The sequence below is a fragment of the Schistocerca nitens genome, chromosome 2 (genome assembly GCF_023898315.1).
Source record: "Schistocerca nitens isolate TAMUIC-IGC-003100 chromosome 2, iqSchNite1.1, whole genome shotgun sequence".
Classification (NCBI taxonomy): domain Eukaryota; kingdom Metazoa; phylum Arthropoda; class Insecta; order Orthoptera; family Acrididae; genus Schistocerca; species Schistocerca nitens.
The window spans coordinates 301,931,652-301,958,972 of NC_064615.1; the positions used below are offsets into that span (position 1 = coordinate 301,931,652).

The following is a 27,321-nucleotide window of genomic DNA, read 5'->3' on the forward strand; positions in this document are numbered from 1 at the left end:
GAGCCAATATGTGGCAGCCCACATCACTTTGGACAAAACTAAATGTAGTTAGATGGTAAATGCACCTAACGAACAAATGGTTACAGAAGTAAAAGACGTCTCAGCTTCATTGCTGAGCATTGGAAAAGAATACTTCCTTGAGCACACACTTGTAACGCACTTGCCACAGTTAGAAGCTGAATGACTCAAAGCACACTGAAGAGCTCTACTACTGCATGCCATCCCAACTACTTTATTGTCCATCACTCTTACTAGCAGTGCAATGAATGATGATATTCTGTAGAATATATGGCTGTTATGCTTGTCTGCAAGTGCACAGAAAGTACTCAGAATTTACTGTGGTGACATCAATAGTTTCACATAAACAGCTGACAGGAAAGTTGGGTCGTAATTGCTCCTAGCAAGAGTCTCTGTCAGGACAGTGAGTCTTCTGGAAATGCTACAATTGCGAGTAACTGAACTATGTAAGCAAGTTGCAGCCTTGCAAATGTGGCATTCCACTCGTGAGTTGCAATGACAATGCTCTTACAGGAAAAATGAGCATTTTCCCATGAGAGAGAATATCTGCTGGTTATTGCAGAAAATTTGGAGCTGCAGCCCGTCAGTGTTGATCTATCTCTGATGAGGAAAACACTCCAGGAAATTGGTTGTGACTGCATCTGATTTCAAATCAGACAGCAGCCAACTGTTTTTACAGAGCAGCCTGTACTGCGCATGAACTGTAACAGACAGTTTAATGTCCACAAGTCCAAAATAAAAGGATATATTAATTCAATTGACAGCATCCAGTGCAGCAGATTGTTGTCATGCAGAAGACTGAGGATGTTGCTATGCTTATGGATGGCGTCTTTCTCCAGGGCTAATAGTAGCTGTGCATGAGTGGTCTTCTGTACTCTGGAGAAGGACATCATTCTATAACTTGGTTGCCTTTTCAGCCTTGTTTATGTGTCTGTCGACCACTCAGGACCTCAGTTATACAGTTAGTTGGTATTGTTATTCTTTCTTTTATTTATGTCCCTTTTTCTGTTGTAAATTTCTTGCTATCCTGATTAATGAAAACTGTAGATGTGATGCATATATCCCTCAGTGTACTGACATATGAGGAACTGTTGCTTTGTATCTTGACAGATGTTATTGAAATTGAGTCAAAAGTGTTCTCAAAGTTGTTTGAGTTCCAGACAGAGTGATACTTTATACTCATTGCTCCATTTTGTAATTTCAGTCACAGTTTGGAAGTGGCCCATTGGGCTATATCTAGTTCTAATGATGTAGCAGAATGGCCATTTGCATATCATGGTTAAAATTATATAATTAACACTGGATATGGATTACCTCTATATTCAGGACACATACACTTTGAAAAAGCTTTTGACTCAGGTTCAACAAGATCTGTACTAATTTCCCTTGAAATACAAGGCACTGATACAACCTATTAGTAAAGCTACAGCTTCTATTAAAGTTCACCCTGTCAGTAAGAAATTCAGAACAGAAAAAGGAATCAGATTAGACAATCCTTTGTCACCAAAACTATTCTCAGCAGTACTAGAGGAAGTTTTCGGCTTCATGAACTGGGAAATATGGTGAAGGTATGTGCATTAATGGTATCATCTCATTAGGACATGTATAAATGTTTAGATACTTTAACAATTTTGAACTCCTTACACTTTTTTTCTTATCTCGGTACATTATTTACACCCAGCCACAAATAGCATTCCATTCATTGTGGTCAACATATTTACTATTAAGAAGAAACCAGTCAGTGGAATATCCTGCAGTTTAGGTACTTTTGAGCTTTCTGTATATTCACAATTATCTTTAAAAAACCCACAGTTGACACTGAATCCACGAGAAAAATTTTAGGGGTCCTGTAGTAGCTATATGGTTGTTTGCTCCTGAAAACAAACACCTTTGTGTCCTTGCATCTCTGAAATCCATACCTTTTTGTATATGCAATATTTTTCTCCATCGTCTACATGCTTCCTGATATTCCTTTGGCCTTAGGCCTTATATAAATTTCACTTTCTTTCTTCCTTTTTTACTCTGTCTTTATATCCAGTGTCTGCATTGTAATTATGTCCCTTCTGTACTCAATAAGAATGGTACTTTTTCCTAATTTCAGTTTTCCCTTTGCATTCTCACATATTTTTCTGTTCTCCCTTTGTCTGCATTTTATGATCATTTATTTCACTAACCATCTCCCTCCTCCCCCATGCCCCATTCCCCAATTATTCATTTCATATTTTATTCAGAGTATTATGTGTTGTGTTATTGTGTGTGACTTGTCCTCTTGTTTACCATAAACCTAGCCTTTTTAATTTCTTCCTTCTTATCTTTACTGCCCGTAGAAAATCCTTACTTTGCAAACTGAGAACTTAATTCATTGTCTGTAAGTGTCTGTAGTCTAAATTTAACCTGCATTTAGGATGAATCCAGACTATCCATCTATTTTCATTAATGCCCGATACTTCACTTCACTTGTGACAAGCATCATATTTTTCTGTCAGGGTATAAATTTATTGTTATTACAATTTCTGTGCTGCATATTACTGTACCATTTTATATATGAACTACATTTCTTGATTGCTGTTTCCAGGCTTATGGATGATGAAATGTAGAAATCATCCGAGCCCAGTAAGTAGCAAATTTATCTGAAATGCATGTCCTGCTCTTTGCATTATCCTCCATGCTGAGTAGATTAGCTATGTAGAGTGCAGTGAGTTGGAGCCATAGAACCCATTTCTGCTGTTCACTGTTGGTAGTTAATTATGCGATTGCCTGTTGTTGTGCACAGAGAACTTTTACATTCGAGTAGCATGAGTATCCACAGATGTATTTGCAAGTCTGCATGTATGTGGTGTTGAACTAACTGACATAGTTTTCTGTGTCTTTAACAAAGAATAACTCTCAATAATATCCTCAGTGATGGCAAAATTAAGAAACTTGCAAATATATTACCCGTCCTACTTTCACATTTTAGTGTCATGATCCAGATTACTTCTGAGTAATTTCACTGCACAGCAATTAGTGCATTCAGATGATTGTATTATAAGCATATATGCAGGTGCTGAACCCCTTGCACGCTTGAGAGAACAGGTTAATTATTGAAGAGTTGAAAACTATGCAGTCTATGCTGTCATCAGTGTTTGTGTTGTGGAGAGAATAATGCAAGAAGAGTTTTGAGTTTCCTCATGATTATCAAGTAAAATTATAATTATTTTATTTAGTTACATGTTTTAAAGTTGTGTCTGGCTGACTTTAGATGTATGCAGTCAGTTTGACTATATATTAAAAATATTATTAAATAAGCAGCAGCACATTGATGAAAATATTCTTGCTATTAACTCCAGAGGAGATTTTTTACTTGAAATGGGAAATAGTACAGGCTATTATCAAAGAACTGAGAGTCCTATAAATCCAGAAAGTTAGATGTGTTTCTGGCTGAAAGCCAGTTGACATTAGGGATGGAAGCACTCTTAATGAGACAGAGTTTAGAAGTGAAACTCTTGTGACATGCCTGCAGGTCTTCTATGGACTTATCACTACCAAATGCAAATATGTATTTGTTCTTCAGGCAAAAATTACTAGTGACTAAAAAAAAAAAAAAGAAAAAGAAAAAAAAGTCAACAGTACTCTATGTATGGCACTTCACCATCTTCTCTCTCTCTCTCTCTCTCTGTGTGTGTGTGTGTGTGTGTGTGTGTGTGTGTGTGTCCACCTGTCTGTCTGTCCATCTGCCTCTCCCCTTTTGCAGATTACTAATTACTGCTTTCTTGTGGCATGATGATTTATTTGGCTATGTGTGATTTCTCACGCCAACATTTAATTAATAATCATGTCAGGCAAACATTCAATTATTTGTTATTTTGAAAGTAAAGGGAAAAAGATGAGTGAACTAAAGTAACCAAATTAAATGGCTTACTGATGTGTTTTGTTTCTGTAACTTCATATCGTACAAGTTGAGAAGGGAAACTTGTGATACGATATGATAGATTGTTTACTATTCTGTGATATCCACTCATTATGGATGGTATTACTAGGTAGAATGGTTTTCCATATGCTTGCATTTATGTTTGACAGTTGATCTATATATTATCCATGATGAAATATGAAAATTATATACTAGAGAAAGTCTAAAGTAATAGTAGTATGTGAACTAGTTGATGTCTGCAAAACAAAGCTTATTAAAGTGTTAAGCAGAGTACATAAACAGCCAAAATAGTGACTGATTTCAAAACACAAGTTCTTACTTGATAGAAAGCAAAGTTAAGCCTGTGTTGTTGTAGTCTTCAGTCCGCCGATTGTTTGATGCAGCTCTCCATGCTACTCAGTCTTATGCCAGCCTCTTCATCTCTGAATAACTAATGCAACCTACATCCTTCTGGATCTGCTTACTCTATTCATCTCTTGGTCTCCCTTCCCTCCAATACTAAATTGGTGATCCCATAGTGTCTCAGAATGTGTCCTATCAACCAATCCTTTCTTTTAGTCAAGTTGTGCCATAAATTTCTTTTCTCCTCAATTCTCTTCAGTACCTCCTCATTAATTAGGCAATCTACCCATCTAATCTTCAGTATTTTTCTGTAGCACCACATTTCAAAAGCCTCTATTCTCTTCCTGTCTAAACTGTTTACCATCCATGTCTCACTTCAACACAAGGCTAAACTCCAGACAAACACCTTCAGAAAAGACTTCCTAACAGTTAAATCTATAGTTGCTACTAACAAATTTATCTGTGTTGGAAACACTCTCCCTCTGCTGTTGCAAGTCTACATTTTGTATCCTCTCTACTTCGGCCAACATCAGTTATTTTGTGGTCCAAATAGCAAAACTCATGTCCTACTTTGTGTCTCATTTCCTAATCTAATTAACTTAGCATCACTTGATTTAATTCAATTACAGTCCATTATCCTTGTTTTGCTTGTGTTGATTTTCATCTTATATCCTCCTATCAAGCCACTGACCATTCTGTTCAACTGCTCTTCCAAGTCCTTTGCTGTCTCTGGTGGTAGTACAATGTCTTTCGCCAACTTCAGTTTTTATTTCTATTCCCTGAACTTTAATTCCGACCCTGGATATTTCTTTGGTTTCCATAACTGTTTTGTCAGTGTACAGGTTGAACAACATTGAGGATAGGCTACAACCTTGCCTCACTCCCGTTTCAACCACTGCTTCCCTTTTATGCCCCTTGACTCTTATAACTCCCATCTGCTTTTTGTACAAGTTGTAAATAGTCTTTTTCTTCCTGTTTATTACCTCTGCTACCTTCAGAATGTCAAAGAGAGTATTCCAGTCAAGTCTATAAATACTACATAGGTATGTTTTCTCTTGTTAGCCTACTATCTTCTAAGACAAGTTGTGTGGCTCTCCCAAAGCTGTCAGTAGTTCTGACAAATTATCATGTACCCCTGGTGCCTTGTTTCAACTTAGATCTTTCAGAGCTCTGTCAAATTCTTCTCATAGTACCATACCTCTCACCTCATCTTCATCTATATCCACTTCCCTTTCTATAATATTGTCTTTAAGTTCATCTCCCTTGTATAGACTGTGTACATACTCCTTCCACCTTTCAGCTGTCCCTTCTTTGCTGAGGACTGGTTTTCCATCTGAGATTTTGATATTGTCTTTTCCCCAGAGGCCTCTTTAACTTTCCTGTAGGCAGTATTGATCTTTCCCCTAGTGAAATCTGCTTCTAAACCCTTACATTTCTCCTCCTGCTTAGCCATTTTGCACTTCCTGTCAGTCTTATTATTTTAACATTTGTATTCCCTTCCGTCTGCTTCATTTACTGCATTTTTAAAGTTTCTTCTTTCATCAGTTAGATTCAATATCTCTCATGTTATACAAGGATATCTACTAGGTCTCGTCTTTTTACCTATTTGATCCTCTGCTACCTTCACTATTTCATCTCTTAAAGCTACCCATTCATCTTCTACTGTATTCATTTTTCCTGTCCTAGTCAACAGTTGCCTAATGCCTCCTCTGAAACTCTTAAGAACCTCTGGTTCTTCCAACTTATCCAGGTCCCATCTGCTTAACTTCGTACCGTTTTCGAATTTGGCCAGTTTCAGTCTGCAGTTCATAACCAATAAATTGTGATCAGAATCAACATTTATTTCTGGATATGAGTTTAAAATTAAAATCTTGTTCCTAAATCTCTTTCTAACTATTATATAATCAATCTGAAACATTCTGGTGTCTACAGGTCTCTTCTACATGTACAACCTCCTTTCATGATTCTTAAACCAAGTGTTAGCGATGATTAAATTATATGCTTTGTGCAACATTCTACCAGGCAGATTCATCTTCCATTCCTTTCTTCCAATCCATATTCACCTTTTCTTCCTTTTCATACTACTGAATTCCAGTCTCCTATCACAATTAAATTTTCATCTCCCTTAACTATCTGAATATTTTCTTTAATATCATCATACATTTCTTCAACCTCTTTATCATCTGTGAAGCTAGTTGGCAAATAGTTGTGTATGGGCTTAGTGTCTATCTTGGCTATGATAATGCCTTCACTATGCTGTTCATAGTGGCTTACCCACATTCCAATTTTTTAAATTCATTATTATATCTACTCCTACATTACCTCTATTTAATATTGTATTATAACACTGTATTTGCCTGACCAGAAGTCCTGTTTCATCTGCTGCCGAACTTCACTAATTTCCTCCATATTTGACTTCAAACCTATCCATTTTCCTTTTTAAATTTTCTAACCTACTGGCTAGATTAAGTGACCTTACATTTCATGCGCTGACCTGCAATATGCCAGTTTTATTTCTCCAGAGTTGTCCCCAATTGTAACTGAGAAAACAAGGTATTTGATATTAGTTGAATCCACCAAGGAGAAATGAAAAGCACGGAGAAACTGAAGCGTATGGTATGTACAGAACCGTATTTGAAAAGAGTATTATTGCCAATGGAAAGTAAGAATTGGAGTGAGTTTTGAGGATCTGCAGAGCTCCAAACAACGTAAGTTATAACACATTATGGAAATTAGCTAACTGAAATATTTGTTTTTAACACATACAGGGTGAGGCAGTGAAACGGCATGATTTCGATAGTGGTTGTCGGGCGCGAAGGGGGGTTGCGAGAGTGGGGGAAGTGACCTTGGGCGTCTAGAGTGGTGGAAGTTTCAGTAGCCATGGAGCGTTGGTCGAGTGCGCAACGTGCATATGCCGTAAAGGCATATTACAAAAACGCGGATAGTGTGGTTGGTGCTCAACGCGCCTTTCGTCGTGAATTCAACCTGCCGCCACGGGCTCCCGTGCCATCAAGGAAAGCCATTCTCCTTTGGGTTAAAACCTTTGAAGCTACTGCTAGCACAACAAAGAAAAGAGGCGGCAGCACAAAAACAATCCGGACACCCGAGAACATTAATCGTGTGCGCGAAGCGTTGGGACGAAGTCCGCGAAAATCCGCGAGACGGCACAGCGCAGAACTTGGTCTCAGCAATCGATCAGTAAGACGGATTTTGAAGAGTGACCTTCACTATCATCCATACAAAATTCAGGTAGTGCAAGCCCTTAAACCTAATGACTACAATAACCGTATACGCTTTTGCCAGTCAATGCTTAACGTTATTGAACGAAATGAAGAAAGAGTGCATAACTTATGGATGAGTGATGAAGCCCACTTTCATCTTAGTGGGTATGTAAATAAGCAAAACTTCAGATATTGGTCCTCAGATAACCCGCACGAACTTCATGAAAAACCTCTCCATTCTGAAAAAGTAACAGTCTGGTGCGCAATGTCATCTCGTGGAATCGTGGGGCCCTATTTTTTTGAAGATGAAGATGGCAACACAGTGACGGTAAACTCTGGACGTTATGCTGACATGTTGACCATTTTTGGTCTGCCTGGAATTGATTGACATGATCCAGATGCTGAAACACTCTTCCAGCATGATGGTGCAACAAGCCATACTGCTAATGTCTCAATGGAATTGCTCAGACTTGCATTTCCAGGACGTCTAATCAGCAGGAATGGCGATTTCCCCTGGCCTGCCCGTTCACCAGATCTGACGGCACCAGACTTTTTTCTTTGGGGCTACCTCAAGTGCAAAGTCTTCCAGGAAAATCCACCAAGAACAAAAGAAGACCTGAAGGAGCGAATTCGACAGGAAATTAACAACATTCCAGTACAGATGCTACGAAACGTCATGGGACAATTTCATCTCAGGCTTAGACAATGTGTGCAAAACCAAGGACGACACCTCACTGACACCATATTTAAAAAATGATTGTTTTTAAGTTAAATCTTTAATTTCCACTCTTGTACTTGAGATCCATGTTCAACTATTATGATTTTACTTGTAAATAAATCTTTGGTGGTTTTACAAAATCGTGCCGTTTCACTGCCTCACCCTGTACAACAAGAAAGTGGCTGTAAGGAAGGACAGGGATACAGCAATCAGCCGCAATATGAGTTTTTATTATTCTTACATATCCTAATTTCAGTATTATGAAAAGGAAAGTTGCTACTCACCATATAGCAGAGATGCTGAGTCACAGATAGGCACAACAAAAAGACTTTCGTAGTTAAAGCTTTCGGCAATTAAGGCCTTCATCAACAATCGACAAAACACACACACATACACACATAAATGCAACTCGCACACATGACTGCAGTCTCAGGCAACTCAAACTGGTTTGGTTTCAGTTGCCTGAGACTGCAGTCATGTGTGTGTGTGTGTGTGTGTGTGTGTGTGTGTGTGTGTGTGTGTGTGTGTGTTTGTGTTGTTGTTGACGAAGGCCTTAGTGGCAGCAAGTTTTAATTGTGAGAGTCTTTTCGTTGTGCCTATCTGTGACTCAGCATTTCCACTATATGGTGAATACCAACTTTCCTTTTCATAATATTGTTACATTTCGTCCTGGATTTTCCATTGTTTGATATCCAAATTTCAGCTATAAATAGCCATCTGCAGTGCATTTTTAGTGAGTTATAATCCAACAAACTCCCAGCAGTATGTCACCATACAATTTTATTGGTGTACAGGCAGGAGGAAACGGAGGTTGTTGAATGACTTTCCCCTTAAAATTTTGAGTCATTAGAGGAGACACTTCTAACTTTGATCACTTTTTAAAAAACTCATCACGAAGTACCTACCCACCTCATTTTTGTCACTCCAATCCACAACAACCCATGCCACCTGTATTTATCTTTATCTATAATACAAATAATCATATGAAGAATGTAAAGTACTGTTCCTAGTGCCAAATCTCACATTTGTGAAGATCATCAAAAAACCAATGTCTCTCTCTCTTTGTAAATATCTGATTTGTATCTGAAAAATTAAGAAGGTATTTTAGTATAATAGAATTATGTTGCTTTCTGTTTCACCACAAAAATAATGTCACAAATTAGAAAATAAATACTTCATTAAGAATGTTATAATTGCTTACCAGGAAGCTCATTGGTTCTAGGTGCCAACAAGAAAGATTTTATGAGCTGATTTGTCCAAGAAGAAAACAATAACCAGTAACTGGTATTAATGCCATTTACTGTTACCAGTTTTCAACCATCAGGTTCATCTTCAGATGGCTGTCCAGGTTTATATTAAATTTGTTGTTGCTTGCATTACTTGTTGGCTATTTTTGTTCAACAATTAATGTAAACAACAATAAATCTTGTTGAATGTAAGTAGCCAGCTGGAGATGAACCTGTTGGATCAAAACTGGTAACGATGCTATTTGTGTAAATAAACAGCATTATTAACAGTGGCTGGTTGCTGTTTTCTTCTTTGCAAGAATCAGCTTGTATTTTTTACACATCAATGATCTCAAAAATGTCAGTTTTTGACAAAATAGCAAGAAGAAAGTTTTTGTTCCAAGTGTCATTAATACTGGTGCACTATACTTCATTTGTGGTAACACAAGTACAGAAATATGGCATTAGTTTTGTAAGTAATAGAACTATAGTTAACAAAAACCACTTCCCACGTCTTGTAAATTTTGGAACTCCAGAAGGAAGCACAGCTTGGTGAGAAGGCTATCTACACTTACAGTGAAAATGTGCTTAATTCATTAGACAAAAAATTGCAGGCAACTGGTATATTTTGTGATCTGTCAAAGGCATTTGACTGTGTAAATCACAATATCCTTTTAAGTAAACTAGAATATTATAGTATAACAGGAAATGCTGCAAAATGGTTCAAATCTTATATCTCTGGCAGGAAACAAAGGGTGTTATTAGGAAAGAGACATGTATCAAGCTATCAGGCCTCATCCAACTGGGAACTAATTACATGTGGGGTCCCACAAGGTTCCATTTTGGGGCCCTTACTATTTCTTGTGTATATCAATGACCTTTCATCAGTAACATTACCAGATGCCAAGTTTGTTTTGTTTGCCGATGACACAAACATTGCAATAAATAGCAAGTCAAATGTAGTCTTAGAAAGATCAGCCAATAAAATATTTGTGGACATTAATCACTGGTTCCTAGCCAATTCTTTGTCACTAAACTTTGAAAAAACACACTACATGCAGTTCAGAACTTGTAAGGGGTGTCCCAAGAGTATATGTCTAACATACGATGACAAGAAGATAGAAGAAGTGGACAGTGTTAAATTCTTGGGATTACAGCTTGATAATAAATTCAACTGGGAGGAGCACACCACAGAACTGCTGAAGCGTCTTAACAAATCTCTGTTTGCAATGCGAATTTTGTCAGACATAGGGGATATAAAAATGAAAAAGCTGGCATACTATGCTTACTTTCATTCCATAATGTCATATGGGATTATTTTTTGGGGTAATTCATCAAGCCAAGCTAAAGTTTTCCGGGCACAAAAACGTGCAGTGAGAGTTATATGTGGTGTGAACTCAAGAACATCCTGCAGAAGCCTGTTTAGGGAACTAGGGATACTAACTACTGCTTCCCAATATATTTATTCCTTAATGAAATTTGTCATTAAAAATATATCACTTTTTCAAACCAACAGCTCAATTCATGGAATCAATACTAGAAATAAGAATAATCTTCACAAGGATTTAAAGTCACTTAGTCTTGTACAAAAAGGTGTGCATTATTCAGGAACACACATTTTCAATAACTTGCCAGCAGCCATAAAAATCTTAACAACCAATGAAATTCAGTTTAAGAGAAGCCTAAAGGATTTATTGGTGGCCAACTCCTTCTACTCCATTGATGAATTTCTTAGTAAAACCAACTGATTTGTATATAAGTACAACATAACTTCTGCACAATTTCAGTGCAGTAATGTGTTCATTGAAAATTTGTGTGTGTGTGTGTGTGTGTGTGTGTGTGTGTGTGTGTGTGTGTGTGTGTTAGTATAATCTAACTTCTGCACCATTTCAGTGCAGTAATGTGTTCATTGTAAATAAGTATTACAGTAGTTGTATTACCTTATAAATAAATAAAAAACTTTTTTATTTTAAATTCAGTGCATTAGTATTTGTAAAATTACTCTTAGTGTTCATTAAAAAATGACGATCATTCCACTTGGGACCTGTGGAATGGTACATTAGCTTATTTGTTTTAATTGTAAATATTTGTCATGTATTGTTGTTTTTCTGACATGTTCCACATCCTGGAGGACCTCCTCACTACGGATCAATTGGAATGAAAGTAAATCTAATCTAATCTAATCTAAAGACAATGCACCACCTAGTAACATATGTTTGGGAAGCTTTCTCCATAGTTTCTGCACATGTATCAAGTCTAGGTACATGCAGCAGAGTGCTGAGAACACAGTAGCACTGAAAATGCAATTTTTAGACAGAAGGCACTTAGAATGTTTTCCATTTCTGCTCATTACATTTCTTAAATATTTTGAAGTATTATTACTTCTTTATTGTAATTGTACACTAGTGGTGAGTGGTGCACGACGGTGAATCAAACAGCCATAATATGTTATCATTAACATGGATGAAACTTTACAACATGCATGGTGTTTTTTTCCTCACAGATTTAATCTACTACTTCACATTAAAAGTAGAAAAATCTGCAGGAGAACACAATTGTCAAACATGATTTTAGTCATTTAACAGTGATGTATTCTTTACATATTTAGTAAGTTTTACTTTGCTCAACTTGTCTGTGAATTTACTGGAATTTCTGATGCAACTGTAAAATTGGTTCTTACTCACCTTTTTTTTCATTTTGTCAAAAATATAATCTCCCGTGTCAAATAAATTCCTTTCGAAATACTGAGCATCAAATATTTCTTCATATTCCATATTCTTGAGCTAATCCTAAGTTCCACTACTTTCTTCATCTTCTTGTTTCTCTTTTTCTGTGATGTATTCACGGGTAAAACCTTTTCTGCTGTATATGAATTTGCTGGTGTAACCTTTATTTTCATTTGTTTTCCTTTTCTGATTTTTTAAAATTTTTGTTTCAAATTTCTCCCTATTCTGGTGTGACAGTAACCATTTTACATTTTCCCTTTTTCATTCCATTTGTCCTTGGACATGGTTGTCAGAAATACTAAATCTTTTTTGGAGATGCTATAAAGCTTTATGTGTTTCAAACAGTATAGAAAAGGATGCACAGGAGATGTTTTCTGTAGTAAAGTCATTCGTGGAGCATTTGCTGGCAGAGTGAAAAGATTACTTTCTAACTGACATTGTTTAAGAGAAGGAACATTGGCATCTGCATGTATTTCCTTTGTTGTGGGATTTTCATCTGATTTAGGACAATGTGGTACACAGGACCCTAATAAATCATAACCAGAAGAATATTTTGTCAAAAGGATGGGCTCCAGCTTTTTTTAAATCCATGAGTTATGTTGCTTGTGCTGTATGCATGTGGATAGGTTTGATGTGGTAATTCAGAAATATTCTATATATCTCAAGTTTTGCCTGGGTCATTCAGTAGCCAGTTGTCAACATATACTCGGTAGTAGCTGTGTAGAGGCAAGCAGATTGAAAGCTCTCCTTAGAGGCTGAAGCACACTCAACAGCACCTAAAGAGAGTCATATCTCATGATTATCCAAAAGAAGCAATATTTTCTCTTCTTTTGTTGGTTTTACCTGTTGCTGGGGTAAACGTTCTCATTACACCATCACAATAGACTTGTTTTACCAGATGTCCTAGCCCATGCTCCTCTCAACATAAATTCCTTGAAATTAACTCTTGGGAATAGCAACATTGGAGGTATATGGTTTTCTTTTTCTTTACCACATGCAATTGAAGTCATGAGCTGGCCTCATTCTGTCAAAGTTGCCTTGCCAATCTGCTTCACATGTTTTGAGATTTTGAACTGTTAATAGGCCACTTTGATCAGTATTCTATAGACTTGACAGGTGGGAAGGAGCCTAAATGTACACAACTTGAAGATTGTCAAAACAGCATTGGACATTAAATGTATTAAAACTTGAGACCCTAAGAAAGCTTGTTCTTGGTATTCTCAAAGATGAAGAATCTAATGACTCTTTAAAAAAACTGTTTATCTATTTCTCCCCTGGCAACATTTCATCATCCCGGTTGCTTGTAAAAAGTTTCTTATTTATTACAAATATCTGTAGGCAATCTTACTGACTCACTCCAAGATACAAGAGGATGTTACCTTTATGTTGTTAGTTAGCTATTTAAGTAATATCTCCTTTTATTTACTACTTAAAAGGTTTGAGATTACACCTCTTCAAATTGCATTACTAAACAATAAGAAATCATATACTAAAACAAACACAAAGTCTTAATAAAATGTTCACTCATCAAACACTATGCAGCAACAAAGCAAGTTGGTGGAGGCTGCCATGTAATGTATATTGCTTGAAATAGTTTGAATGTTGACCACAAAATGGCAGTAACAGCTGAAGAAAGAAGTGTGATTCGAGGTATGCTATCATTAAGGTACAACAGATTTCTCTACTAAGAGAGGTTATCTCATGGGGTACATGCAAATGGCATGACTGAGAGATTGGAGTCAGAGAGGGATATAAACAGTATGAAATGAATTAAATGGACTGGAGTGGTTGGATGATGGCATTGAAATCAGTGCAGTGATATGAAATGACGATGGCATTTGTCACTACGTATATATTGCATTGTGTGTTCAAAAGTTTTTGCTAATGTCTAGCAATAGGAAAATTTTGTGTAAATAATAAGCAAAAAATAACATTAAATCTACCATTTTTGCAACATAATGTGAAACCAGTGTTGTTTATGAAAAGTCCCGTGTAAAAACTGATAGTTGTTGAATGCTGAAACTGGATTTGACTTTTTTTACCGTCATTTAGAATTGTGTATATTCTTAGAATGAAAGCTGATTTCCTGCATAAAGAACTTTGGTACTAGATGTGATGTCAAATAAAAATACTGTACTTTCAATGAGCTCTCGTCCAATAAGAGTTTTAATCAATGACGTCACCTATCCCGAGACTTCTGCACAATGTATCATACAAAAAATTGAATGTTTTTGAGAGATCTTTAATCCGATGCATCAGTTTTAAACTACATATTTTTGTAATGTGTGTGTGTGTGTGTGTGTGTGTGTGTCACATATTTTCAGTGTTCTGTTTTGCCACCAGAAACATATTTGGGTGGCATCACTTGTCCTGTGCTCTGATTGGCTGGCTGGGTGGGGATCATGTTGATTTATGTGTTCGTTAAACTAAAGTGCCGTATTTGGTAATTTTCATTTTTATACTTGCATATTACAAAAATAAGCAGTTTAATTCATCCACCACATTAAAGATCTCTCCTAACTGCATTGTTTATCATATGATTTGTTGAGCAAAAATATTGCAAAATATTATGTTGCCAGATAAAACTGTTCCCAGAATTCCAAGTTTCATTCATTATGGTGAGAAAATTACTTTTTGGTGATTAAAACAGCAAGCTTTTGAGAAATATGAAGGGACCAATAATTTAGGTGGGGTGAAGGAAACACTGAAATGCACTAGTTTGCACCTTCAAATTAGGATAACAACTGTTATGGGCACATATCCGTGTAGTCTGTGTTCGCAGCTCTAGGTTCTTGTTTCAGCCATGGGTTGGTAATGGTCTCTATTCATGATAATGAATTCTACTAATGATGACATGTCATAGTGCCTGTTACTTGTACTTAGAATAGCAAGTCTCTGCTGTGCAATATATTCTGAAGGGATATAAATCCCTTCATAGTTTAGTGGAAAAGCAACTTTTCATGCCAGCGGTATTTTTCGGCATCATCAAATGTCTGGTGCTGTGCTGAAGGTAGTTTTTCTCCTGTGATCAAATTAAGACTCCAGCAGGCTGTTTTCACACTGCAGTGAAGTGTTAATGGATCAGTGACATAATGCCTTGAAGTTACAACAGTTCTTTCTTTTGAAAAGTTTTACAGTGTTTGGTTGCAAAGTTATTTTTGCTTTAACTGATTAGATTTAGTGGATTAAATATAAATGGTTTATTTATTTCAATAACATAAATAAATGTGACAGGTGAAGTCAATAAATATACAATTAATGGATATATTTTCATTTTCAGCATAAAACTAAAATGAGACAAAAGTAAGGAGCATAGGGCACTTCAAAAATAAGCCATCAGAAACTAATACCAACATAACAGAAAATAACACAACTGTCAGAAAATAACACAGGAATTGATCATAAAACAAAATGTATTTTTTCCTGTTCCTACTGATGTTCTTTAATTTAAGTGCATCTTCATTGATTACATCATCATCAGCCACTCATTTCATATCAGTGAATGTAATTCATCTGTGGCAGAAAAGGGAAATTGAAATAAAAAGAAACATTTGAAGAAAGTGTATTTTGAAGAGAAAAATATAAAACTGGGTAGTAACATGTCAGTTAAGCATGAGCTATAGCTACATATTAGGTGCAGCCTCTAAAGCGTTCACAATGTTAAAAATGTATGATACAAAAGGAAAGAACTTTCGTTTCATATGGGGTAAATGGAGCAAATGAGGCAGGAGGTATTAATGTTTTATTTGGTTTATAAACTTGATATTAAAAGTTTAAGAAACACAAAAGTTTAAGAAACAACATATTTGCTCTCTTGTGTATCTGCCAGTCTTGTCTCAGCTGTACTAGTTTCAGCAGCTGACAAGTAGAAACTTTTATCCACACTTCTCGTATTTTGATGTTTAATTTATTTTGTTTAGTTTCCTATTACAGCTACCTCGTTTGCTTGGAAGCCCTTTGTGTTCATGCTGCATGTTCAACATATCTTTACTACTGTTATTATTATTATTATTATTATTATTATTATTATTATCATTAACATCATCAAAATATGTAAAATAAGAAAAGGAAATCACTTACCTATAGAAAATTGGTGCACGGCGCGCAGAAACATGTCATAGAAAACATTGAACACTAGCTTTTGTGCTCTTGATTTTTTATTAGTAAGAGCACAGTGTGTAGTAAGAGTACACTCTTACTAGAAAATGAGCAAGAGGTCAAAAGCTAGTGTCAATTGATTTCTATTATGTGTTTCTGTGTGTCACACACCAATTCTCTGTAGTTAAATGGTTGCCTTTTGCTTATTTTATGTATTTTCCCAGCCAGGTATTTCTGTTATTGTTGTTATTGTTATGTCTAAAAATTACTATTTATTCCTCTGGTGATGTGTTGAATAGCTTGCATGAGTCTTGAAACAAATGATAACCTAAGGTGTATCCAATTGCATTGCATATTTCCTCACCTGAAATTATGGTGTTAGCTTTAAAATGTGAAGAACATCACCTGTTACTATGATCTGAAAAATAGATTTGTTGTTTATGTGATTGACTATTAGGCAGCTTCAGGTAGTATACAAGTGCTCTTTACCTAACATGACATATAATTTTATCTCATTGCCATTATTTATTTATTTATTTAGAGTATGGCTCATAACATCACAGTAAAAAATTACAGAAACAACACGATTTAAAAAAAATCACATATGTATAAACAGAGCAATAAATAACGGTTTGTATATAAGGACACCACCAATTGTAAATTTACACTCACAGAAGAGCAATCACAAGCAGACGTCCAGCTTAGATAATAAATAGTCGATTGCCTCTTGGGTCGCCATTAGGAAACCCTGTGGGTCACCCTCGTATGCCCCTAGTGGGCATTCCTGCACGATGTGTTTGACCGTCTGTCTCTCAGCGCCACAGTCACAAGCGGCCGAAGGAAGTTTACCCCATCTGTGTAAGGAGTCGGCGCATCTCCCACAGTTGGTTCTGATGCGATTAAGAGTTGACCAAACTTTGCGAGGGCAATCAAATCCTTTTGGTTTACTAAAGATGCATGGCATACTGTGGCAGTTTACTGCTGTTCTGCTCTCCCATTCCTCTTTCCATCGGTCATTTATTTTAAAGTTGGTTTGGTGCAGAGCCTGTGCGGTCTTTAGTGGAGGATGCCTAGACCGGAGTCGGTTTCCTTGGATGTCGTGAGTATCTTCATGGATTTGTAATTGAGGGTTGGCCATGATTTTTTGAAATTCTCTAACCAGAGCGTGTTCACAGCGCAGGTTAGGAGGAGCTATGTCACTGAGAACGGGCAGCCACACTGTAGGAGTTGGCCTGATTGTTCCTGATATAATACGCATTGTTGCATTAAGTTGGCTATCTACCATGTGTGTGTGTTTGCTGTTGAACCACACTGGGGCACAGTATTCTGCCACTGGATACGCCAAGCCAAGTGCGGATGTTCTTAAGGTAGATGCTGTGGAGCCCCAAGTGGTGCCACAGAGCTTCTGCAATATGTTGTTGCGTGTTTTAAGTTTCGCTGCAGTTTTTGTCAGGTGTCCTATCTAGGGTAACCCCAAGGTACTTTGGGTGTTTGTTGTGATTTAGTAATTTCCCGTCTAGATAGACTTGTAGTTCTCTGTTGGCCATTTTGTTGTTCAAATAAAGAATCATCTTCCATTTGCATCATGAAACTGAAATATAAAAGTGCAGATGACAAGGATGCTTTGTTTTCAATAATTGATGGATGCCAGATGTGTACTTCCAAGATATAATAATAATTATTAGCCATTGATCATTTAAAATGAGATAAAATAAAAATTAATAAGACATTGGATGTGCAGTTAGTAAATACAGTTAATGCGCAAATGGTTGTTAGATAAGATAAATATTAGTAAATGCAATACTTACATAGTAACTGATTCAAAAACAGTTAAGAAATTGATATAAATTGACACACAGGAAAATTATTAAGACAGTGAATATAATAATCATCTTACAAGCTAATAACCAGTATGTATAGGAAGAACTACTGGAGACACTGTTGAGCCTCAAAGTGGTTGTGAACGTAAAGGCTGTTTGCACTAGATGTCAGTGGAGTTGTCTTTCTCCCATGCATAGGACAAGAGAGGAAAAGGGAGACTGCAGTGACAGAGTATATTAACAGGGTGAAAAGATCACAGCTTGAAATGTTCAGTATGGGGATGTAAAGTACTTTTTATTTTCATTCGAGCTTTGCCTCAGTATTGTCTTGACTTCCTCCATACATATATTACATCCATGAATATGAGTCTCTCCTTATTGTGAGACTGTTCACCCTCTAACTTTTGGTGATTTTCCTATTTTTTTGGTACAAAATCATGGGGCTTTTTTATTCAATAATTAGAATACTTGCAGCAATATAATTAAAGGAATGTAACAAGAAAATCAATTTAGATTTGATTTTTAATTGATATTTAATATAAATAATCGCTTTCAACTTTATCAAATCAGAATAAACTTATTGATAGTTTTTCTAGTGTTGTGTATCTTGAAGCAAGGTTCCATACACAGAAATATGATTACAAAATTGCTGATGTGAGAAGTTGTGTGTGTAAGTATGTGAGTGAGGCTGGAGAATCTGTAAAACGCAACTCCAAATGTTTCAGACCAAAAGAAAGAGATATGATAGGAACATAACAATCTCCAATATTCCACTACAAATGGTTCAAATGGCTCTGAGCACTATGGGACTCAACATCTGTGGTCATCAGTCCCCTAGAACTTAGAACTACTTAAACCTAACTAACCTAAGGACATCACACACATCCATGCCCGAGGCAGGATTCGAACCTGCAACCATAGCAGTCGTGCGGTTCCGGACTGAGCGCCTAGAACCGCGAGACCACCGCGGCCGGCATTCCACTACACCAGAAAAAGATATTACTGGAGAATAGCAGCCTAAAAAGTTTCAGAGAATGTTCCAGAGGAACGGAAAAGTATTTGGTGGGAAAAATCATGACTTCTGACATGCAAACAGCACAGAAATTATATCCGACATGATTGTCCGAAAGAGTGGAATGCACACATTTGTGTCACCTGCAGCTGGAGGATTAAATGCACATATTTTGAGATGAGGTCACCAAGCTAATCTAGGTTCTCATATCTTTATTTTTTTATGATAACTGTTGACAATGGACTTTGGTCTGAAAAGTTCAGTGTGAGAAATAAAAAGGATTATTTATTTTTGTCATAGGGAGGCCTGAATGCCTTTGTTTAGCCTGCAAACATGGCTGCTGTTAGAACTATAGAACCAAACAGTGACAATGAGAAATATATCTCAAGATGTGTCATTTAAAAAATTTATGCTGGAAGGTGTCGATCCTACAAAAAGTTTGAATTACTTGAGAGATGGAACTCAGAAGGTGCCAAATTCAGTGTTCTCCAACAATTCATACTTTAAAAAAAATTAGTCAGTTTTCCCATTGCCAGTGCACCTTCATGTTCTGGCTTGAAGAAAGACTTTTTTTTCTTGTGTAGCACAATACTCTTCTCTTTCATGTCCAGTTGAGTACCCTTTACTAGGTAATTAATGCTAAGAATACTTTTGGACCCCAGAACACAAAGGTTGTAGCCATTATTCTATCAGATGAAACCCACTTCACCTTTTTCTGGTGCAGAGACATTATTCATTCCTACAATTGTTCTGTGAATACTATCATGAAGTAAAAACTTAAAGGATATGAAGTAAGTCAAGCATGAACAAAGTTGAGCAGCTCTTAAAAATTACATTACAAGTAAAGTCCTGAAAACTATTTGTGCTTACTCAAGCTAAACTGGCTCCCATCCACAACTCTAACTATTGTTTCGTTATCCCATTTGTTGTCCACAGTAACAGATCAATGAACAAAACTGTTGGATTCTTTTAAAACAGTCCAAACTTTCTTGAGGAATTCAATTTTTGCATTTGCTTTTGGTCAGTGCTCAACAATGTGGCACCTAGCTTGCACAAAAATTTCACATAGTTGATTCTTCATTCAAAATGTATTGTGTCCTGGCTTCTTATGAGTGCTGTATCCTGTTTTATGATGTACCTCTTATGTCAGCTGTTTCATTCACCATTTTATTAACACTTATCCAACACCATATTTACACTGTCTTGATGTTTGCAGTTTGAGGATACTTTCATAAGGATCATTTCAAGAGACACATGGCCAAGTTGAATCTGTCACCCATTTCTTAACTTTTAAATGTGAAGCAGCATCCTTTTTATAAGCCCCCACCAACAATGGATGAAATTGAGTTGCCAACTTGCTGACCAGTATGGAAACCGCCCCTTCTAAAATTTTATCAGCAAATTTGTGTTTTAGTGTTCACAGTGACCATTTTTCTGTTGTGCAAAATAACATTGTTCTGATGGACATGAGCTGCTCTTCTGTTTGTGTTCTTGTAAGTCCATCTCTGTTATATCTTTCTGTTTGTTATCAGTAATTGTAAGTATTCCCTTTCCATTTACATTACTGTGGTGATTAATTGAAACTTATGGATGGAACAAAAACCACATTATTTTTACTGTAAAATTTCCTTGCATTTCCTTCTTGTCTTTTATTGCTAATGAAGGAACCAGTTTTAAATTTCTCAAAAATTGACATTTGTAATCTGTTTTTGCTTTCTGCGCATTTTCAGCACTCCTCTTGTGGCACATATAGTGTTGGTCTATATCGTATGTTTTGTACAACATTGCATAAGTAAAACCTGAAATTTCTACATATTTTAGGAAATTTGAAGATGATGCTGAAGAGGACGCATTATCACCCAATCTGGACAATATTATGATGAACATGTGTGGTGAGAATAAACCGTTGAGCACAAATGGTGAACATCCTAATCCTATCCTCAAGGTAACAGACTTTGACCTGGAAGATGGTGATGATTCAGCAGATTATGCAGCTGATAGTGATTGTTCCATATAAGATTACAGAAATATTGTTTTTGGAACTGTTTTTTACACGTTCATAATTTGTTATAATGGCCAAAGATTAATTATATACATAAAGACCTGCCAAGAAAGTGAGACGTGCAATATCCAAAGATATAAAGTGCATTTTAGTATACATTGTAATTTTAGGAAGAGACTGTTCATTGATAATTATGAAATTGATGTGAGAACTGTACAACACAGATGAGTGCGTACTGTAAAAAGTTTGCAAGTATCAGTACCTGTGCTGTTTGAATATGACTTTCAAATACAACATTGTGTAACTGAATACTTCAGCTGTTCTATTGTTTTCTGGGTAATTTAATGCTCAAATAGTTTATACATTGTTAACAAAAAAGTTAGTTTTGCTTCATAAAACTTCAGCAACTTATGAAGCAGTTTTATTAATTCTTTAACAGAGAGAAAGAGAATGACTGTATTTGTATCCTGGCATTGCATGTAGCAAGAAATACCTTATTTGCATGTTCCAAGTTTTGTGGTTTATTTAGAAATAAATGATGCATTTATAATTCCCATTTTACTGAAGACAGCTGTTGCTGTATTATAACAGAATATTTCAAAATTATATTGTTATTAACAGTTTGTTTACAAGTCAGTATCAAACATATGATAATTTTGTCAAGTATTATAAACAACTGTAATTTTGCTAAGCTGCCATTGATAATATAGCTATAAAATCTTATTAAATACGTAATATCACTCTGTTACATCATTAAATACATTTGTAGATAATTATTTGGGCAAAGGAAATGGCAGCATAGCAATTTTTAATGTCTTCATACATATATATATTTATGAATTTGTTACTCTTTTTCTTTGGTGTGTGTGTGTGTGTGTGTGTGTGTGTGTGTGTGTGTGTTTTTTTTTGAGAGAGAGAGAGAGAGAGAGAGAGAGAGAAGAAGTCAAAGTGCTTACTCCTTAATAATTACACAGTGAGACAAGAGAGTGCAGTAACAGTGCCTAGTGGGAGAACTGTTACACAGAGTTTCTGTAAGAGTTCTTTTCCGTAATCCTGTAGAAATATTTATTGCTTACAACAGTAATACAGTTCCCATACCATGTGTTAATGTTAAAAAAATATGTCCATATTTTATGATACAATAAATGTATGTGTTCCTATAAGTCTTGGTGTCTCCTTCATTGAAGAACAATCATTTAAGTATATTTTCAGGATGTTCTTCAGTCATTTGAAGATCCAGAAATGTAATGCAAGGTGTTGTAGATTTCAATTCAGTGATCATAGTTGCCTGATTTGTTGTCTATTTATGTTATAGAAGTGACAAAATGAGGTACCTGTGACAACACAACACAGACCAAAAAGGATTTGAAAATAGTTACCTGTGTAATGTGAAATGAGATTTCTGTGCTACACACAACTGAGTTAGTGCATCATCTAGATAGTTTGATTCATTCAGCCATATCCTTCATTAGTTAAACATACATCATGTTGACATCTTGGGTTGTCGGGTGTTCTGCCGGATATCAGTGTCGTACTTGCACGATATTTCGGTCACGTAGCTCGTAACCTTCATCAGGTGCGACCTGAGACTGCTCCTCAAGTGGACCTGGTCCAGTATTTATGCCTATGGCCTGCCCCCTCCACCAACGGCTGCAGGCGCTTCCTCTGTGGTCCGCGCCCATTCCCTGCGACCTGCTGGAGCGTTGCTGCTCCGCTTTCCGTCCGCTGCGGTTCTAGGTGTTCCCTCTGCGGTCCGCGCCCACCAACCCCGCTCCTGGGGGTTTCATCTACGGTCTGGGGTACCAAGCGTTCCCCCTGCGGTCCACGCCCGCTCACCACGACCTGTTGGAGCGTTGCCGCTCCGTTTTTCGTCCACTGCGGCTCTGGATGTTCCCTCTGCGGTCCGCGCCCACCAGTCCCAATTCTGGGTGTTCCATCTCCGGTCTGGTGCTCCTGGCTGTCCGTCAGGGGCTCGTTTTCCATCTCCATGTCTCTGGTTCTTTTGTTTGTGCAGTGTTGCAGCTGGCCCCGTTGCTCCTTTAACTATCCAGGTCGCAGGGAATGGGCGCGGACCACAGAGGAAGCGCCTGCAGCCGTTGGTGGAGGGGGCAGGCCATAGGCATAAATACTGGACCAGGTCCACTCGAGGAGCAGTCTCAGGTCGCACCTGATGAAGGTTACGAGCTACGTGACCGAAATATCGTGCAAGTACGACACTGATATCCGGCAGAACACCCGACAACCCAAGATGTCATTAGATCGCCGGGAAAGCCTGAAGAGTTACATACATCATGTTGTGTAGAGCAGTTCAGTGGGACAGGACAGATAGACTTCATATATGGGGAATTACTCTAAATGTACAATGGTTTCTAAACATGAAGTCTGTGCAATAACTGAGAGCATATTTTCTGAAGAGGATGATGGAAGTGTTGTAGGACAAGGTAAAACTGTATCATCTTCATAAGGCATGTCCAGATGTGTAATTGGAAAAGTTCTAAAATTATAGATAACAGAATTTTTTTAAAAAGGCGAAGAACTGAAAAGTCTGTTGCACACTACTGAAATAATTAATAGGCGATACAGAAACTACTAGCTGTATCAGGGAGAAATGTGACACATTCTCTATGAAGTTGCTCAAGAGCTTTATTGACAGTTGAACTCATTGCAGAGAAAGAATTGGCTGGATGGCAGCTGATAGACTCTGATTAATCTCCTTGATATTCCCCAGACATGCTCTTTCTAGTTCAAATTTGTAGACCTCACTGACCAGACCATGCGCCTTATACATTCACCTATGGCAAATTTGTCCACCAGAACAGCCATAAGCTGTGCTATCTGTGAGGAAATCTCGACCTGACTGCACCTTTGATGAACTGTGCATGTGGTGCAAGAACCTCAGCTCTGGTAAGTGTAGGCTTCCACAGTTGTTCTCATTGTCAATAAAATTTTTCAGGTTCCTCAATAACAATGTCAGTATATAAAATTCTCTGATGTTTTGGCCAGTGTTGCAAATGGCCTTCCCTGTGGTATTTTGCTTACAGTAATCAAAATACCCAGAAGAATCCCATTTGCAACTTTGGCCAAAACGTTAAAGAATTTTATATATTGACAATGCAGTCACATGCACTGAAAAATTTTATTGACCGTGTATGTGGCTTGAAAATCGCTAATTTTAAGGACGGAATTGAGAGTGCCTTCCTTTTAAATCTAACAGGGTTAACAACTAAGAGATAATGAATTCATGAGGCACAGAACTCTACCAAACATCTCACACTCTGTATGGTACCCTTCATTTGCAAGATTGTCACATTAAAACTTAACAATGAACAATAGAAATGAACATGTACATTTTCCTCTGTGAAAAATCTAGAAGTGATATACCCTGTCCAGTTTTCCAACCCCATGTACGTCAATTGCAATCGGTACACTCCATTTTTAGTACTGGAAGATGGGCAAAATGTAGCAAAGACACCTCATTATGATCTGTATACATACTGTCTTGTACGCCATCATGAAGTTGCAAAATACAAGGTGTTTATAAATGAATATCAGAGTTTTAACGCTTTAGAATATTTATTATATTAAACTTACAGCTACAAATGATATGTCAAATGAAAGAGCAACTCAAACAGTTTTACCAAGAACCTTATAAATGTTCAATGTGAGCATCATTTGTCACACGGCACAGGTCAAGTCTATAGCCGAGTTCTTCCCAAATGTTGATAAGTGTGTCTTCAGTGATTGTAGCAACAGCTGCTTCAATCCAGTTTCTTAATTCAGGGAGGTCTGCTGGTAGCAGAGGCATGTACACACGATCCTTGACGAAGCCCCAAAGCAAAAATCGCATGGTGTTAGGTAGGGTGAACATGGAGGCCATGCAAAGCAAGCCCCGTCATTGGGCCCCTTGCGGTCTGTCAGAGCGCTTGGGTACAGTGAAGTTCAACCAATTCAGCGGATTGCAGTGGAAACATTGTGACCTGCACATGAGCACTGGTGCCAAACACAACTGTTTGAGTTGCTCTTTCATTTGACATATCATTTATAACTGTAAGTTTAATGTAATAAATATTATAAAACATTAAAACCCTGATATTCATTTATAAACACCCTGTACTATGGGTGTACAGGGAAACTTACTGTATAGTTAGCTTCAGCTAGGTCAAGTTATTGGTGGTGGGATGAAAGTGACGTAAGTAGTATTGAATATTTTTTTATTGGCCCTGTTGTCTACAAAAGCAGGTTATTCATAAGATGTTGGACAAGTCAATTTATAAGTATACAAGTGAAAGGGATTTGTATGTAAACTTATTTAAGATTACAGTAACACACTTCATACATCAATATTATGAAAAGGATAGTTGCCACTCACCATATAGTGGGGATATTGAGTCACAAGTAGGCGCAACAAAAGACTGTCCGAAAGTGAGCTTTCAGACAACAAGGCTTTCATCAAAAATAGACAAAAAAAAATAACACACACATACACACACACACACATTTTTGGGCAAATGCAGTGAGTCTGACCTCAGCAGCCAAACTGTGGGCATGTGTGTGTGAGTTGCATTTGTGTGAAAAGAGAGAGAGAGAGAGAGAGAGAGAGAGAGTATTTTTGACAAAGGTCTTGCTGGCTAAAAGCACACTTTCTGACAGGCTTTTTGTTGTGCCTCTCTGTGACTCAGCGTGTCTGCTATATTGTGAGTAGCAACTATTCTTTTCATATTGTTACATTCTATCTTGGATTTTTCATTGTTACACTTCATACATCAAATGCTTATACAGAACACTTCATAAAATTAAACATTCTTCAATGGAGTAAACGCAGTGACATTGTAAATATGATTTTAAAAATTTTTCCAAAGGTTTCAACCTCAGTAAATGTTTTTATGCTTTTGGGAAGTTTGTTATAAAATTCAGCTCCCACATGGAGAACACCATTTATTTCCTGTGTGTAGAAAATATCTCCTTATGGAATATCTAACCAGGCATGTGACTGATTAAACAACATTAAGGACATTAAACAGCTATTAGATCACAAAAGGTGTAAAGTATCTTATGAAAGTGTTGGGATATATTAATTGATAGTGACAGCTTTCTGTTTACCCTTGGTTCTTACTGTTACTCTACTCAACAAAAGGTTACGGGCAGAGGACCAAGTGTGAAAGCAATGCTTTATAAATATTATAAATAAGAGCAATTTGCAAAAATCTGGAGTTGGTTCATAGGTGACGTGTATGCACACTGATTGCATTTTTGTTTTCATCAGTTGATCATCTGCGCATGCAGACTGCCATTTATGTTATACATTCAGGCCTAAAAATGAGTGATACAGCCTTATCTGGACTCTCAGTGCCTGAAAAGTTGATCGGATGAGAAAATCATTTGCCATGGAAATTTTCCATGAAGGCGTATTTAGTCCACGACAAACTGTGGGATGTTATAGTGAACACTCCTTTGGACCTGACAAACTGGGTGATTCTTGGAAGTGTTGTGGTGACTTCTGCCACCAAATGTATCAGGATGATCAAATGTAGTGGGAAGATACCAAATGTAGTGGGTGGGTGCCAGGTGGTGCCATATTAAAACTCGGCGAGAACTTTCCAAATGATTTACTTGCTTCCACTACAGTGCTGCATTCACCTCGGTCTGTGTCACAGGGCCCGCAATGGTGAGGAAGCACCTCAGCAGCTTGTGAAATGCAGCACTGTGTCATGCCGGCTTTGGCCGGCCCGCTGAGTTCCGATGATGTCAGGATGGCTGCACCAGCAGCCGACTTAGCGGCCACCATCCCCATTGACTCCGCACTGCTCCGCCGGGAGCCGGAGGCTGGCCCCCGTTGCTGCTTTTTCCTCTCTGGCATAGCTGAGAACATGGCGGCAATGACCACCTGCAATCTGGGGTCAGAATCTGCGGCCCTCGCCTCGGAAATCTCCGGCGTGTGTCAGGAGCCAAGACGACTGCCTGCGGTAATGAGCCAAAGAGTGGCCACCCTGGCTGGCTGCAGACCCCGTGTCGGCCTCAGAGGGTCGAACCAACAACCCGCCATGGACTGGGACACTGTCGCCCCATCTGTTGTTGTGTGTAGCCCAGTGGTGTGACACGCCCCGCCATCCAGGAGAGCTGCCACACTTGAATGAATCTTGTTAGAAAATGGCACCTATTTATACTCGGCTGTGTGCCTCTGTTTTGTCAAGCATGCTTCTTCACATCATGTATGCATAACACTTAGGT

At 37.5% G+C, this 27,321-nt stretch overlaps 1 protein-coding gene across 1 annotated transcript in view; it reads left to right on the forward strand.

Moving 5' to 3' along the window:
• The window catches only part of LOC126234997 (uncharacterized), a 347,601-nt gene extending 325,345 nt beyond the window's left edge, over nucleotides 1-22,256 (forward strand). The window contains exon 11 of the mRNA XM_049943735.1: nucleotides 20,913-22,256. Within this exon, the coding sequence (XP_049799692.1) occupies nucleotides 20,913-21,108 (196 nt within the window). The 3' untranslated portion in view covers nucleotides 21,109-22,256. The remainder of the gene's footprint in view (nucleotides 1-20,912) is intronic.
• Nucleotides 22,257-27,321: the final 5,065 nt, after the last annotated feature.